The sequence below is a fragment of the Erpetoichthys calabaricus genome, chromosome 3, assembly GCF_900747795.2.
Source record: "Erpetoichthys calabaricus chromosome 3, fErpCal1.3, whole genome shotgun sequence".
Lineage (NCBI taxonomy): Eukaryota > Metazoa > Chordata > Cladistia > Polypteriformes > Polypteridae > Erpetoichthys > Erpetoichthys calabaricus.
This window is the reverse complement of record NC_041396.2, coordinates 39,674,263-39,692,217: the sequence shown is the minus strand read 5'-3', so window position 1 is coordinate 39,692,217 and position 17,955 is coordinate 39,674,263. Positions and strand designations below refer to the sequence as shown.

Here is a 17,955-nt window from a genome sequence, read left to right as displayed (position 1 = left end):
AGTCTTATTCTGCCCATACACTCTCTCTCTGCTCCTCTTATCCCCACTCAGTGCAGGTACATTAAACAACCCATGCAGCCTCGATGAAGGACAGATAAATCAATTGCCTGCATGCATGTTAAACAAAATTAGTAACTTCCCTCATCAGGATGTCCGCAGCCACATGGTGTCTCACTCATACACTTTCACTCAAGGGATCCGCACAGCCTCGTTTTTTTTTTTAAATCCTGCACCACCATGGACCCCCAACACACTTTACCACACCTGCTTAAACAAAAGATCTGACCAACTTCCCCTCCTCCACCTGCATCAAAGAAGAACACTTATTGAGTGGCTGAACATTTCTGCAATGGTACTTTTATTCAACACTAGCCAACGCCCACCATAGCATACGGCAGTTTAATAACAACCCCAAAAAGATGTTGTTCTAGAATGTCTCCTGCAGCTTAATCCAAAAGACTCGTACTACAATATCAGGTCTGTGCTCTGGTCTTTGGGTATCCGACAGTGCATGTAGAATTTCCGGCCAAGCAGGATTACATGTGAAAGTGACAAATAAATCAGGCTTTACGAATTTATGTACTATGGCCATGGCATCCTGATAGTTTTGTTGCATGTATCTTGGACTTCCTGGAAATGTGGACGGTAATATGATAATTTTGCCTACACGTACGTTATTTTCAGCGTTTGCTTGCAGTGCGTCTGATAGTCCTTTGTATTGTTCCACGCACAAATCTTGTTGATATAATCTGAGATAGTTGAGACGCGCGCCCTCTGTTTTAACATACGCATCTACAACATACTGTTGGAATAGTTTGACGCTGGAGTGCAAAATACTAAATGTATTTCTCATTGCTAATCTGTACGTGTAAAACTGGCATTGAGTAAGCCTTATTCGCTTGGCAGTTCTTTTATTGGGAACATGTTGTAAATCTTTGTGCCAGCCAATGTCTCCGTAAGGGAATAAAAGTGGGTAAACCATAGGATTGCAATTCATATGGAGCGTGGAAATCTGTTTATAGGAGTTGCCTATCGGATTGATGCAAATGCCCCTTTCGGCAGGCGGTTCGCCATCTTCTCTGACGAAAATCACTGCAACATCAGTGTGACATGTCGGGGCATTGTATCGTCGTAAATCCTGCATAGGGTTTTCCTTGAAAACCATTCGTACAGATGCTGTTGGATTGGACTGAGCGATTTCATGCATGTGTCATCGGATTGGCTGGCCCAGCACTGTTTCAGCCGTGGAATGGCCAAATGGGGGAAGCAGCTTGAAGGATGAGGTCTCCAGGACTCTATACAAATCCAAATCTTATTATGGGATATATCATCTACTGTTAAATTCTGCTCTGTACTTCTAAAAATTTATATTTTTTATTTCTTACTATATTGAGAAATTGTTCTGTTCTGTGTACTGCATTGTATTGTATTGACCCCCTTCTTTTGACACCCACTGCACGCCCAACCTACCTGGAAAGGGGTCTCTCTTTGAACTGCCTTTCCCAAGGTTTCTTCCATTTTTCCCTACTAGGTTTTTTGGGAGTTTTTCCTTGTCTTCTTAGAGAGTCAAGGCTGTGGGGCTGTCAAGAGGCAGGGCCTGTTAAAGCCCATTGCGGCACTTCCTGTGTGATTTTGGGCTATACAAAAATAAACTGTATTGTATTGTATTGTATGTGTTTGTATGATTTAGCAAAGGGGTTGATGGTTCTGAGCATGGAATCTAGCTGGAGTTTGCTTTATTTTGTAAGCGTACTTCAGTAGCTTGTGCTGTGTCAAAAACATATAACTGTCCATATCCTGGAGAGGTAGTAGTGTTAGCGTATAGTGAAGAGCTGAATCAGAAACTGATCAACATAATAAAACAGAGAGACAACTGATAGCCTATTATCAAGTTGTAGCATTTTATCTTGACTTTTGTCGAAATTCAGGGGTAGAGAACAGTAATCAGCTGTAAACTGCAACATTTTAGTTTGACTCTCTTTGCTAGAAGGAAAGTTAGCTTTGTTGATGTAACCTTGATTCCCTTCATGTGCATAAGTAGCAAAGAGCAAACAACCTCTAAAATGGCATAAACATCTGGGGCCTCATGTATAACGCCGTGCGTAGAACTCACACTATAACATGGCGTAAGCACAAAAGCGGGAATGTGCGTACGCACAGAAAAATCCAGATGCAGGAATCTGTACGTATGCAAACTTTAGCGTTCTTCCACTACATAAATCCCGATCAGCATGAAAAGTAACGTACGTGCACGCGCCTTCTGTCCCTCCCCAACTCCTCCCAGAATTACGCCTCTTTGAATATGCAAATCAATATAAATAGCCTTCTGTGAAAAGACAATGCACGGGGGGAAATATAAGAATTTCAGCGAATACCAAGTGGAGGCAAAGGAAAAACGTACTATTTGTTGGTTTAAACAGTGGTATAATCAACAAAAGAAAGTTGATTGAGTGACAGAGTGTCGGAGAAACTCAAAGGCTCAAGTTCACAAAGTCGTACAGTGCCCGAAATAAAAAAGAAATCGCATATCAAAGTCACTGTGAAACGGTGAGTCGTAGCCCACCGTCTGAGTGTCATATGAAAGCATATTAGGGTACAGACAAAAAAAATAGGTACACAGTGGGAAAAAAGCACGAAATGTCAACTTTAATCTCGGAATTTCCACTTTAATCACGTAGTTTATTTTGCTATTAAAGTAGAACATCATAAACTTCATCTTAAAATCGTTTAATTTACTAGTTTCTCAAATCCCAGTGTAACTAAAGTAGCACATTAAATGCCTTGTTCTGTATTTGATCTTCTATGTGCTCTACATGTGTGAATCACTACCTGCTTCTTAAATGGGCTTTCTCTTTCTCCGACAGGACACATAATCCATTACATTCGTGATATTACAGCTCTCTGAATAATTAAAATACTGAGATGTATACGTGATATCTTTTTCATGATGATAGGAATGAAAGCATGTTATTAAACATGAGAACACGGTGGCGCAGTGCTTGTTTATGTGTCACGCAAGAGGCTTGAGGCACCATGCGCGACCTTCGATGAAATAATTTACTACAGAAGTACTGTCTCTTTCAAACGTACTAACCTCCAATTCCTGTCCTTACTTTTCTTTCTCCAAAAACCCAATCGCCACACAATCAGCTCTGTAATAGACGTGAAGCCATCTGTAAGCTTAAAACTCCGATTCTTCAAAACATTTAAAGAACATTGAAATATCTTCGTAGTACATGTTTAATTATTCTATCCATCTAGCATTCCAGTGTCACGTCAGCACCAGCAAGAATACAACGCAATGCAGGAACAATCCCTGAACTAGCTAGCACTGCTGCACCGTGTCCTCACATGTTTAATTATTAACAATACAGATTATTTAAATTAAGTTAAAGTTTTATCTGTATAATATAATCAACATATTTTGCTGCATTTCATCTTAAAAATGAATACCGTCATCATATGTAAATACGCACTTTATATAGTGGCGCAGGTTGTGCAATATTATAACTGTAGGTGCAAGTTTACAGTGAGGTAATTGTACTTATAAGTAAACAGTTCTACAAGGAGCACTTGATGGACTGATCGAGTGCGTTTAGGGTTCTTGGGATGAAACCTTTTGTAAACCGCGAAGTCCGTACTGGGAAGTCTCTAAAGCATTTTGCCGTGGCTCAGGCAGCGTCTGCTTCATGCTGTATACCGATATTTCTCTTTCCGATCAGCTGCTGCTGTGATTCCTCACTCAGATTTAGTGATATAAATACTCCGAGTGGTACAGTGAGAGTAATATGGAAAAAGATGATCTGCTGTGGCAACCCTTAATGGGAGCAGCTGAAAGAAGAAGAAGATGCAGTGAGAGTTACAACGCTAAAGCAGTTATGCTATTTGGAATACTATGGCTATTCCCTGGACCATTATATTGCTGCAGGTTAATTACAATCAGATGCATTACACTAATAAACAATATGCAGTTAGTTTCAGTGTATTTATAAAGCCGCGTCAGGAATGTGGAGCTAAGAAAGAAAGGGTGACCATGCAGGAACAGTAGCACTGCTTTGATGCTGGGTGACGCCAGTCTGCAAAACCGAGCGGAGAAATTGCGTACGCCAAGGTATGAGTTACCGTGGAAATGTGCGTGGCTTTACGCCAAGTTTAGGTTTTATACATCACGATTTGAGTGTGGAAACGGGAGTACGCAACATTTCTGTGCGTACGCACCATTTATACATGAGGCCCCTGGTGAGAGACCAAAGCAAATGTGAAAAGCAAAATACTCTGTGGACGACGTTTTGTGTATTTTCGCTGAACTGGAATTGGACTTGTCGGACTCCGATTTTGATGCAAGTGATCCGGAGGTGGAGATTGAAAACAAAAGTGAGGTACTAGCATTAGCTGACCGGCCCCCAGCTGATCGCAGTACTGAACACGTTTGTGCAGCTGACGTGCCTACAGCAATGTTCACCTGGTAGGACCACCACTTATGATGACAAGAGACACAAAACAGATGGCATCGCACTGTGACTGCCACACGAAGACAACCAAGCAGCCGGCCCACCACGTATTCCTGCTGGCCATTGGGCCATCCCCATTAGTAGATGCTGCTGCCATAGACGTCGAACAGGTACCGGCAGCAGCCACAGCACACAACAACAGACATTTATATTGATTTATGTGTGAAACCATTGCTTTGCGTGCTTTTCAGAAAACAGAGTTTCTTGGAAAAAATATTCAGCCTTCAAAGAGTTAACCAACATCATTGGACTGTGCTATGTTGTGTACATTATTGATAATTCATGAATAAATATGTAACTTTCTTTCCTGAGTGTTTTATGCATCTATCTAATTACACAACTGTTTATCCTTGACAGAGATCCCCATAATATGCCTGGTGGAGAGATTGTGCTTGGCGGAACAGACCCCAGTTATTACCATGGAGAATTTAACTACCTCTCTACCAGCAAAACAGGAAAATGGGAGATTGAGTTAAAGGGGTAAGCAGTCTTGTCAGCAGCAATTCTCTTGAATTTCTTTCTTTCTTTCTTTCTTTCTTTCTTTCTTTCTTTCTTTCTTTCTTTCTTTCTTTCTTTCTTTCTTTCTTTCTTTCTTTCTTTCTTTCTTTAACATTGTAGATTGCCTAAATTATGCCTTTATTGGGGGGCTAATATGAAGAAACAACTTCATAGGAAATACTAATTTAAGAATTCTTAGACATTTTGCCTAATCACGCAATAAACTAGAGATGTTGAAGTTATGGACACAAAAAGTTATTATGGAAAAAGACAATGTTTCCTGCATTGTTTGGAGGGTGAAAGGACTGTTTCCATTTCTGCTGAAGGTTTGACTTTGACAAAGACTAATGTATCAATATTTATAAGAAGTTTCTCCTAATGAAATATAAATGAGATTAGATAATGAGAAGGATCACAAAGTGCATTTCTTTATTTTATAAGCATTAAATAGGGGGGCATGAGAAGAATGCTTCTTTCCATTGTTTTTCTCCAATTTAGGTGGAATAGATTTCAGGTATGTGACTGTTAGTGGTCTCTCCTTTGCTTTTACTCTCTACATTAGGCTCATAAATGAGGGTTTAGTCACTTCTTTTACAGTGTGATGAGGGATGGAGCACTGCCGAAGTCAATCCCTTGTCTTCTAACAGAGGTGGTACATTTTCCACTTTCCAGTGGCCTCATGCATAACGCTGTGCATAGAATTCACACAAAAACATGGCATACAAACAAAAGCTGAAATGTGCGCACGCACAAAAATATCCAGATGCATGAATCTATGCGTACACCAACATCCACGTTCTTCCGCTACATAAATCCCGGTCAGCGTGAAAAGTAATGCACATGCACACGCCTGCTGCCACTCCCAAACTCCTCCCAGAATTACGCCTCTTTGAATATGCAAGTCAATATAAATAGCCCTTAAGCTCAATGTTCTGTGAAAAGACAATGGCAAAAGCACGGGGGAAAATAGAATTTTAGCAAATACCAAGTGGAGGCAAGGAAAACATACTATTTGTTGGTTTAAACAGTGGTATAAACAACAAACGGAAGTTGATCGAGTGACATAGAGTGTCGGAGAAACTCAAAAGTTCAAGTTCACAAAGTTGCACAGTGCCTGAAATAAAAAAGAAGTTGTCAGATATCAAAGACTCTGTGAAAAGGCAAGTCATAGCCCACCATCTGGGAGTCATATGGAAGCTTATTAGGGTACAGAGAACAAGACAAAAAATAGGCACACAATGGCAAAAAAAGCTTGAAATGTCAACTTTAATCTCGAAATTTCCACTTTAATAACGTTGTTTATTTTGTCATTAAAGTTGAACATCATAAACTTCACATCTTAAAATCGTTTAATTTACTAGTTTCTCAAATACCTTCGTAACTAAAGTAGCACGTTAAATGCTTTGTTTTGTATGTTCTTCTATGTTCTCTATGCGTGTGAATCACTATGTGCTTCATAAACGAGCTTTCTCTTCCTCCGACAGGACACAGAATCCATTACATTCATGATATTACAACTCTCTGAATAAATAAAATACTGAGATGTATACTTGATATCATTTTCATGATGATAGGAGTTAAAGCATGTTATTAAACATGGGAACACGGTGGTACAGTGATAGTGATGAGCTGGTGCCCCGTCCAGAGATTGCTCCTGCCTCATGCAAGATGCTTGCTGCGCCATGCGTGACCTTCGTTGAAATAACTTATTGCAGCAGTACTGTCTCTTTCAAATGTACTCACCCCCCAATTCCTGTCCTTTCTTTTCTTTCTCCAAGTACTCAATCGCCACACAATCAGCTCTGTAATAGATGTCAAGCCATCTGTAAGCTTAGAATGCAAATTCTTCAAAACTTTTAAGGAACATTGAAATATCTTTGTAGTACATGATTAATTATTCTATCCATCTATCCTTCCACTGTTGTGCCATCCCCAGCAAGAATACAGTGCGAGACAGGAACAGTTCCTGAACGAAGCGCCAGCTAGTCTCTACCGCTGTCCACAGTGTCATCTCAGTGTCCTTTAATTATTAACAATACAGATTATTTAAGTCATTCATTCTTCCAATCCACTATATCCTAACACAGGGTCACGGGGGTCTGCTGGAGCCAATCCCAACAAACACCGGGTGCAAGGCAGGAACAAATCCCCGGGCAGGGCGCCAGCCCACCGCATAGATTATTTAAATGATGTTAAAATTTTATCTGTATAATGTAAAAAACATATTTTGCTGCTTTTCATCTTAAAAATTGTATTGTCATCATATGTAAATACATGCTTTATAAAGTGGCTCAGGTTGTGCAGTATTATAACTATCACAAGTTTACAGTGAGATATTGTACTTATAAATACAAACAGTTCTACAAAAAGTACTTGATAGACTGATTGAGTGAGTTTAGAGCTCTTGTGATGAAACTGTTTCTAAACCACGAGGTCCCTACAGGAAAAGCTTTGAAGCGTTTGCCGTATGGGAGCAGTTCAAATAGCGCATGGCTGAGGCAGCGTGTCCTTGATGCTGTATACCAATAATTCCCTTTCTGATCAGCTGCTGTAGAGCTGTAATTCCACACTCTAATAGAGTATGATAAATACTTGAGAGTAATAATGCTAAAGCAGCTATGGTATTTGGAATAGTTTGGCCATTCCGTATATTGTTACGGGTTAATTACAATCAGATGCCTTAAACGAATAAACAATATGCAGTTAATTTCAGTGTATTTGATAAAGCCGTCAGGAATGTGCATCTAAAAAAGAAAGGGAAACCACACTGGAACAAAAGCACTGCTTTGACTCTGGGTGCCGCCAGTTTGCAAAACCAAGCAGAGAACTTGCGTATGCCAAGGATTTAGCTGGCGTGAAAATGTGCGTGGCTTTACGCCAAGTTTAGTTTTTATACATCACGATGTGAGAGTGGAAACGGGAGTATGCAACATTTTTGTGCATACTCACTGTTTATACATGAGGCCCCAGGTGTTGAGTAAATAGGAGGTGGAATCCCAGGGGTGTAATTGCACCTGGCCAGGGTCTGAAGGTAGTCATTTGTACCAGGAAATACTGAATGGTTTGGTTCAGTTTTCAGAATTTTCTCATGATTTTATGTGAATAACTATTGCAGTGAAGACTTTATGTTGACAGAGGTCACTTACGAGCAATTGGATGTTTGATATGAGGATAAACGTGTTAGCTGTTTAGATGTATTATTTACCATAGCTTTGCTGATTTCTTATTTTAGTAAATTATATAACCATCTATAGATAGATAGATAGATGATACTTTATTGGTACTTGAGGAGAAATTAAGGTTTTACAGAAGCTCCAAGAAAAATAAATAAGTTAATAAATAAACAAAACCTTACAAACCCAACTCCCAACCCAAACCCCCTTCTGGCTTGGATAACTGAGAGCTTAATGTTGTCAATAACAGGGTTGTAGGTGGTACTAAGATGAGGTCAGACTAACTTGAATTGTGCCACAGGTTTATATTTAACTTCATTAACATTTGGATAGAGCAGCTTCAGCCTGTAGTGTCCATAAACGGAACGTGCCTAATAGACCCTCAGTTCCTTGTTTGAAGTTACCAGCATTTAGAATGATTCATCATTAAGATATTGGAACAGAGTGAATAATTTCCGTTGCTGAGTCAGCCAAGATGATTTAACTTATTTTCCTGAGCAGTGACATGGATGAATTCAGCCCACATTTCAATGTCTTGAGCACATATTTTAGTTTTAATTGCACTGTGCTCCCTCCTTCATCAATGCACAATCAAAAAATATCCAGTCGTCCTCCTGCTTTTTCTTCTCAGTCTGATGAAAGCTGTCCATCATTAAAATGGCATCTGAAATAAGAGGTGTAAGCTGGTTCTCCACAATAACCAATATCTCACATTTATTATGTGATTTGCAGTGTCTAGTAAAGTTCACAAGTCAAGCATAATATTTACAGAATAACAAGTCAAAATTTACATATGAAATTTTTTTTTTGTATTCTGTATACTGAAGAACTCTTTGTGTATACTAAACTAACTGTTTCTGTACACTGAAGAATTCTTTTTGCTGTTTTTAATTATTTCGTGACCTGATTTCCTAAAAGGTGATTAAAAAATAAAGAATAAAGTAAAGTAAGATTGATTGTCCAGTTTGACTGTTTTCAATCGCAGGGTATCAGTGAGAGGGGAGACGCTCTTCTGTAAAGATGGCTGCACTGCTGTAATCGACACTGGCTCATCCTACATCATAGGCCCCGCTGCTTCAGTAACACAGCTGATGAAGGCAGTTGGAGCAACTGAACTGGCAGAAGGAGAGGTTGTATTTGCCCTATTTTATGACACAAAAATGTTTTTATTTAGCTGGTGCAGATGAAAACAAGATTTAGGTGTTGTTTAATGTTGACTTCCTCAGCTATCACAGGTTGCTTCCTATTTGGAGGATTTGTCCATTTGGGTAGCAGGTCATTGCATGAATGCTAACTTCCAGTCTGGGTATTTCTTAAATAGTGATGGACTGGAATGGGTGGGACTTCTGGAGTACCCTACAATTTTCTAAGCCCACTTAATCCTGAGCAGAGTCACACGTGGCTGGAGTCTATCTCAGCAAGCAACTTATTGCTAAAAATGTTGTACCTAACCTTCCATTCTAGTCTTGTTTTCTAGCTGTCTTAGATGTTGCAGTTTAAAAAGGGATTATTTGTACAGCACCTTCAGCATGGCATATACAAGTATAAGCTAAAATACTTTAAAACGTTGTAAACTGATGCTTCATGGCGATTTCTCCAGACCTGGAAATATCTTTGAGAAGGCATAGCAGCCCTTTATTTTGTTTAGTATTTGCCATTGTGGGTTGTTTTTGTTACGCTCCCCTTTGTTATTTAAACAAGGCCACCCGACTGGTGCCTCAACATTTCTTTTGCCATACTGCGCACAACCATTATATATTTGAGTGAAAGAAAACTATTATACATATGTTGTAAATATGGAAATAGGGCCATGAAATCACTTATGTTTAAGTATAACTATTTCAAGCATTAATGCTGCATTAACAAACTATCTTTAACATGCAAAAATCGAAAGCAGGAAGGTAAGACATATTTTTTGACTTGCTAAGAATAAGTAATAGTAATAGTTTTGTAAAGTAATACAGTAATCCCTCGCTATATCGCGCTTCGCCTTTCGCGGCTTCACTCCATCGCGGATTTTATATGTAAGCATATTTAAATATATATCGCGGATTTTTCGCTGCTTCGCGGGTTTCTGAGGACAATGGGTCTTTTAATTTCTGGTACATGCTTCCTCAGTTGGTTTGCCCAGTTGATTTCATACAAGGGACGCTATTGGCAGATGGCTGAGAAGCTACCCAACTTACTTTCTTTCTCTCTCTCTTGCGCTGACTATCTTTGATCCTGACGTAGGGGGTGTGAGCAGGGGGACTGTTCGCACACCTAGACGATACGGACGCTCGTCTAAAAATGCTGAAAGATTATCTTCACGTTGCTACCTTCTGTGTGCAGCTTTTAAGTATGCTGCACGGTGCTTCGCATACTTAAAAGCTCAAAGGGCACGTATTGATTTTTTTATCTGTCTCTCTCTCTCTCTCTCTGCTCCTGACGGAGGGGGTGTGAGCTGCCGCCTTCAACAGCTTTGTGCCGCGGTGCTTCGCATACTTAAAAGCTCAAAGGGCACGTATTGATTTTTTTATCTGTCTCTCTCTATCTCTCTCTAACTCTCTCTCTCTCTCTCTCTCTCTCGCTCTCTCTCTCTCTTTCTCTCTCTCTCTCTCTCTCTCTCTCTCTCTCTCTCTGCTCCTGACGGAGGGGGTGTGAGCTGCCGCCTTCAACAGCTTTGTGCCACGGTGCTTCGCATACTTACAAGCCAAACAGCCCTATTGATTTGTTTGCTTCACTCCTTTGAAGAGGAAGATATGTTTGCATTCTTTTAATTGTGAGACTGAACTGTCATCTCTGTCTTGTCATGGAGCACAGTTTAAACTTTTGAAAAAGAGACAAATGTTTGTTTGCAGTGTTTGAATAACGTTCCTGTCTCTCTACAACCTCCTGTGTTTCTGCGCAAATCTGTGACCCAAGCATGACAATATAAAAATAACCATATAAACATATGGTTTCTACTTCGCGGATTTTCTTATTTCGCGGGTGGCTCTGGAACGCAACCCCCGCGATGGAGGAGGGATTACTGTACTTCATTGTCACTCTGAAAATATGTCTATAGCCCTGAGTAATATTAGATTATTTAAGAGTTTTAATTCACTGCCTTCAGGAAATGCATTATCTGCTATATGTACTACTCTATTTATATATGATTATGTAAACTTTCAAGTTTCAACTCTTGCCAGTGAACTTCTAGGAGAAAAATGTTTTTTACAATTACATGACACAGTAGACGGAATATTAGTGTTTATACTATTTATGTAAGTTTTCAGCAGCAAAAGAAAAAATAAAGTTCAACATAAAAGATTAAAATAAAAGTTGAAATCAGAATGTAGTGAGTTGTGAGCCTTAATTATTTGATTTTATAATACTGTTTAACTATACTCTCTGAAGTCAAATGCTGGTGTTGTATGAGACACCACATGATATCTGTTATTTCTTGACCCAAGAGAACACAACAAGATAGGGAGCTGATCCAATTATCTGACTCATTAGGTTAAGTATTAATTAAATGTTCATCATTCATCAACTTGCTTATTAACAAACAGCAGAACATCTGCAGACTCCACACATCCAGCCTAGTCTGTCCAAGGATCCTACTACTGTCTGCATAGTGCACCTTGTTTGCCTTTGTAAATACACTTCCCATTGACATTCTTCGTGTGGATTTTATGATAAAAGGAATCAAACTTTTTTTAATTATGCAATTGATTCTATCAATATAAAAAAACGAAAAACCAAGGTGCATATGTGTACACACATGTAAATGATTAAAACAATGTGACCTCTGAATAATGGTTGGTCTATAAAATGCAACTGCCCTGAATTTCCCTGAAGCAAGTCCAGTAATCCATTTATCCTTAAAGCCACGCAGATCTGTTTGCTAGTTATGCACCCTAGTAAAACCTTAGGACTGAATGACCAGCTTAGCAAAGGAGGCTGTCTGAGTCCCAAGACGTTAGCTGGAAAAGCAACTCCAGTTCCAGGCTTTGGCCATGTCACATCTAGACTACTGCAACTCTCTTATGGTAGGAGTACCGATGTAACAACGTTTGTCCTTATTTCATATGCGGGATGTAATTTCCAATTAATTAATTTGTTGCAGAGACTTGACGCAAGTCTTCTTTTAAAAGTTCAACAACTTTATTTCGAACAACAATAACAAATGAATCTTATAACAGTTTATAAATATTAAGACACGGTCAAAGTCTGTATTGCTCCATTTCCTTCAGCCCGCTAAATTCCCCCCTCTCACATCTGGAATCACACAACACCTATCTCGCATGCGCATAAGAACTCTCACTAAAACACATGAACTTAACAATGGTGCATTTACAAATATTTAAAAACTACTCTTGTTTAAATTAAAAGGTTCACTTACATTATGGCTCTTACAAATGGCATGCGTCACCAAGCTGATGCAGATGACACAAGTCACTCCTCTCTTCAGATCACTACATTGGCTCCCTGTAGCAGCATGTATTAAGTTCAGACCCTTGATTTTTGCCCACAGAGTAGTCATTGTGTTGACACCTATATATATGGGGACACTTGTGAGGACCTATGCTCCTTCTTGACCAATCGGGACTGCTGTTGAAGAGTATCTGGTGATGCTACGTCTGTGTGACATCAAATCTCAATGCATATGCTTTCATGTATAGCTCCTAGCTGTTGGAACGAGCCATTTTGAAAATTCGGACTCCTTCAATATGTTTAAGAAGTGTTTGGTGAATTTCTGCTTAACTGATATTAGTTGTTAGGTTTTATAACACAGGAATTGTATATTGCTTGTATTTTATTCTGAGCTTTTTACTTACAATGATCAATTTTGTACCCTTGTCCTGGAACACTTGTTCCCAAACAGTCCCCCAGACTGACGTTTAATTCGATTATGTTGACCTCTTTTGTAAGTTGCTTCAGATAAAAGAGCCTATTTATGAAAATAAATTTAAAAGTAGGTGTAAAAGCTTGTCTTGAAATCTGAATGTAGGCTGGTTTAGAATGAAGGCATATTGAATGCATCTTTTTTTCTTCTTTTCTTTGCTTTTCTTTCTCTTAAATTCCCAGTATACAGTAAACTGTGACAAAGTTGAAGCTATGCCAAGCATCTCATTCGAATTTGGTGGCACTGAGTATTCACTGACTGGTGAAGACTACATCCACTGGGTAAGAAGTTATTATGCTACCCTCCCTCTTTCGTCAGGATATTTTTGAAGACTAGAATATGTGCAATATGGAAGAAAAAAATCATTAGTGCAAGAGATCTATACTAGATCTGGATAGAGTGTACATAGCTGCTGTTATTTCTTGCAACACAAATATAGAAAAATCCATAAAAAATAATTTCCTTCATGTCTGTCATATGTCACATGTTTTACATAACAAGATAGAATGGGAAAAAAAGAAAAAAAGGCAGATTGCAGCTGAACGTGCCATGGTAGCAAAGCCTTCACACAGACACCAGCTCCATCAGGCAGCACATTATTGGGTATCAGAGAAAGATGTGAGCTGGAGATACTTTGTAAATGAGAAACTGTTCTGGAAAGTTGTCATGTGGTCTTCTTATTTGATATACCCTGCAATTTCTAATCATATAATCTGGTAACTGTGGTGATAAGATCAGTAAGTGATATTGTCAAGATTCTCGTCCTCACTAACTAGAAATGGTTGGTAAGTATGAAAAATAAAGAGCAGAACTGATTCAAAAAGATGCATCTTACTAGTTACCTAGCAAGACTAAATTATAAACTAAACACCAACATGATTGCTCACCTTGAGACCAGATATCCTCTTTATTTCAGAATTATGAAAACCGTAAATACTAAACAGGTTATAGAAAACAACAGAGGCAAAGAAACTGTGTAATTCAAACGATGATAAGAGAAAGACCTTGGAAGCCATTAAGAGAAATGTCCAGCATTCACTAAGTGTAAGGTGCAGTCAAAAATAAAGCATTCTCAGTTTAAATCTCTGCAAAAGTCAGAAAAATCCTTCTTCTAAACTACAAACAGTCATGGAGAAGAAACAACTGAAAATCAAACAGCATTGGGAGCTGAAATATGCTTTCCTATTGAATAGCAAGCCATTATGACATTATTATTAAGAGCTGAAAAGCTTGATAACTGAAAAAGTGTGTCTCGCTTCAGAATAAACATAGAGGCGGACATTATTGATCACAATTTGGAAGTGAAGAAGCTGCTGGTGTTACATTACACTTATGATTTCTGTACAGTACTGAGGTGGTATGTCTCATCGCTCCTGAATCTTTTTACTCAGCTTGGCTCAACTTTAAGAGAACAGTACAATCTTCAGTGGCTGAAAAGAGACACCATGGTAGAATTAATGTCTTTTTATTTTGGCAAACCCTCATTAAATCTTTACTTATCTAGTTTACTTACTTGCAGATCAAGTACAGAATGTAAATGGCATTAAGCTGTTGTTCCAACATGAAGAAACGAGTGCTGCCAATAGCATTTATTGTTGATTACTGCTGTGTAAAACAGGCTTCGATTTGCATACAGTTTCATGAAACTAACACTAAAATTCATTTTGCAGGTGATTTTGCAATTACAAAACTCACTAAAGAGTTTTTTGGCAGGTTTAAAAGGTTTTTAGGGTGGAAAGCAAGAAATATTGTTCCCTAAAGCGTTGTTCACACTTCTGTGTTTACCTGTGTTCTTTTAGATAGATTACTTGGCAGTCACAGTCACTGGGAGGAATTGTAAAAGTGTATTGCTGTGGGTATAAAGGAGCCCTCCTAGCATTGCTAGACACACGTCTGAAGAACAATTCATCGTCTGAAAGTCCTCAGTGTTAGAATGTTAGAGAGAGGATGTGCAGCATTGTTCATAATGGAACTCGGTTTACTTTTAATTCTCTTCTTTGCTACAACCTCCAGGGGATCCAGAGTGTGCCCCATAACTGAGTCTGCCCTTTTTAATTAGCTTGTTGATTCGGTGAGCCTCTCTGGAAGTGATATTACCAGCCCAGCACACCACAGAATAGAAAATCACACTGGCCATCACAGAGTTATAGAAGATGTGAAAGATGTCACTTTCAACATGCAGGCATGCAGTCTAGAAAGAATAAAGAGCCCGCTCTGCCCATTCTTATATAGTTCCCCTGCATTCCGAGACCTGTCCAACCTGTCATTGATGTGGACCCACAAGTACTTGCAGTACTTGCATCACCTCTACAATCACTCCCTGAATAGTGACCAGACACAGAGGCTCTTTGGTGCAGCATGTGAAAGTAACAACAGGACAAGGTTAGATTTTTGGGGCACCTTGCAGCAAACCCCATATAATTTTCAAAAATAAATGCAAAGAAAATATGTGTTATAATGCCAAATCGAGTTGTCTCAATTTCCATCTAAAGTAAACTAATTAGGATAGTGGCTCTTCCTTATTTAAGGTGTTCTGGGAGGAAAAGGCAGGTCCATGTGGATGAACTGTGGAGATGACATCAGATGGAACAGTGTCAATCATCCTTTCTTCAGAAGGGGAAGTAGATAGGTCATTAGTGCACAGTGCCACCACCTGTCTCGGTGGAGAACTACCATCACCCAATCCTTCAAACTGTTTCCCATGACCACGCACATGACAGACAAAAGTCTATAAGTCTGTAGTAATGCATGTAATCTGTAGCACATCTGTCAAATGAATTATATTTATCAATATAACAATTTATCATTATTACGTTTAGATTTGTTTATTATACTTATCCCTTGTTCACATCACCACAGATGAAGAGCATTGTGTCTTTTAAAATTGTGACATGTTGCATATTTTCCACATGATGATGCACAAGATATGCCATCATGCACAATACTCTGTTTTCTCCACAAAAAACTCATATATAGGAAGGCACTCACCACCATAAACACTGTTGCCAAATAAGTGTCCTTTCCTGTTTCTTGATTTCTGCAGAAAAGATTCAGGATGTGCTCACTCAACATGCCATGGAGCTTGAAGTTTCTTTTCTGTCACCAATACATCTTTAGGATTGCAATCAGTTTTCACTGTCGTCAGAACTGGCAAAGTGGGTAATCTACTACCAGAACACATCTGGTAAATCAACCAAATGTCCTCACATGACAGAAAATGAGTCTATTGATTTTTTTAACTAAAGATCTTTAGTTAAATACTAAGTGACAGGCAAACATATGTGGAATTAATGTATAGAAATGTTTCTGGACAGAAACAAAATAACTTTCTTTTTGTGCCAGAGCCTCCAAGTAAAAACTGTTTCACTTTTTATTTTATTTATTTATTTTCCAAAGCAAAACACCGAATTTCACTGCAAACTCAATGTCATGTGAATCATTTAGCTCTTCCTTAATGGCACAGAACAAGTGTCTATCTCAGGCACACTGAGCTCAAGGGACATCACGCCATCACAGGGCACATTCGCACATTAACCTTACTGCCATTACCTATATGCTGGTAATATCACTCATCACTTCGCTTGAATGATTTAAAAATATCAGACAGACTATCCAAGAAAAACAATTACTCGTGAAAATGGTCAATAATCTCATCATTAATAGAACGAAACAATGGTAGCACACCAAGATAGAATTGAGAAAACAAGCAAAAGCATAATACAGTAAGGACTATAACAAGAAATGTAATCAAACTGTAAGAATCCAAAACAGCACAGAATAAGCACAAGAGCTTTAAAAACAGGAAACATAGCTCACTTAATAAAGAGTGGTCTGTGAAAGTAAAGGGCCTGTCATTTATCTCACTTCATTATTTTTGTAGAATTATTTGACCAACTTTTCTTTTCAATCATCTTCTCTCTGCAGGACTCCAAGTTTGGGGAAGATCTATGCGTTGTGACCTTTTCAGGTCTGGACATTCCACCACCTGTTGGTCCAGTATGGGTCCTCGGTGCCAGCTTCATCAGTCGCTATTATACAGAATTTGACCGTCACAACAACCGGATTGGTTTTGCCCGTGCTGTCTGAGCTACCCCTTAGCCACATTCGAGCAAATAATCTCCATTCTGCATCTTCTAAAATATCACTTGTCCAATGTGCACATTTGTTTATGAATGTTTATGCAGTGATGCCTCATGTAAATTATTTTCCACTCACTAATGTGAAGCAGTTGGATTAATAATAATGATTTGTACACATTAGTCTGCATTCAAGTACAGTATGATACTTTCCACTGTGACAAAACAATGGTGATGTGATGATATAAAAACTGACAAATAAACAAACCTGTCACCTTGTAACAGTGTTAAGCAATACAAATTTCCTTCGATAGTATCCAACAGTGCTTTGCAAGTGTAAAATAGTTTGAATGTTTGCATTTCTTGAAGCCCTTTCTGGATTGGGGATTGCTTAGGGTCGCTCATTGAGCTAGTAGTGGGAACAAAACGTGTGACCAAATATTAAGCCATAAGGGTGCGGTGCTGTTTACCAAGCCTGGTTAATGTGGATATTTCATTGGCTCTTAATTAGCCTTTTTAATTTCCACAACTCCAACTTTGATCTGTAAAAATTAACTTACTGTACAAGCTATAGTGAAAAAAAATTCCAATCTGACCATCTCACATAGCCTACATTAGAATGATGTAACTTATCTTCCTGGGAAAATGGATAAATCCCTACTGGTAATATGTCAGCATCAGCAAAACCAAGAAACTGGCTATTGACTTCCGCCAAATCACCAAGACTCTATGCCCAGTCATTATTCAGGGAGTGGATGTGAACATTGAGCACTTCTACAGTATTAAGGGGTCCACTTTAATGACAGACTGGACTGGTTAGTAGCACA

The 17,955-nt window shown here is 38.8% G+C and overlaps 1 protein-coding gene across 1 annotated transcript in view; it reads left to right on the top strand.

Annotated features, from left to right (window-relative positions):
* The window catches only part of ren (renin), a 47,865-nt gene extending 30,137 nt beyond the window's left edge, over positions 1-17,728 (top strand). The window contains exons 6-9 of the mRNA XM_028799098.2: positions 4,869-4,991; positions 9,168-9,312; positions 13,235-13,333; positions 16,977-17,728. Of these exons, the coding sequence (XP_028654931.1) occupies positions 4,869-4,991; positions 9,168-9,312; positions 13,235-13,333; positions 16,977-17,138 (529 nt within the window). The 3' untranslated portion in view covers positions 17,139-17,728. The remainder of the gene's footprint in view (positions 1-4,868; positions 4,992-9,167; positions 9,313-13,234; positions 13,334-16,976) is intronic.
* Positions 17,729-17,955: the final 227 nt, after the last annotated feature.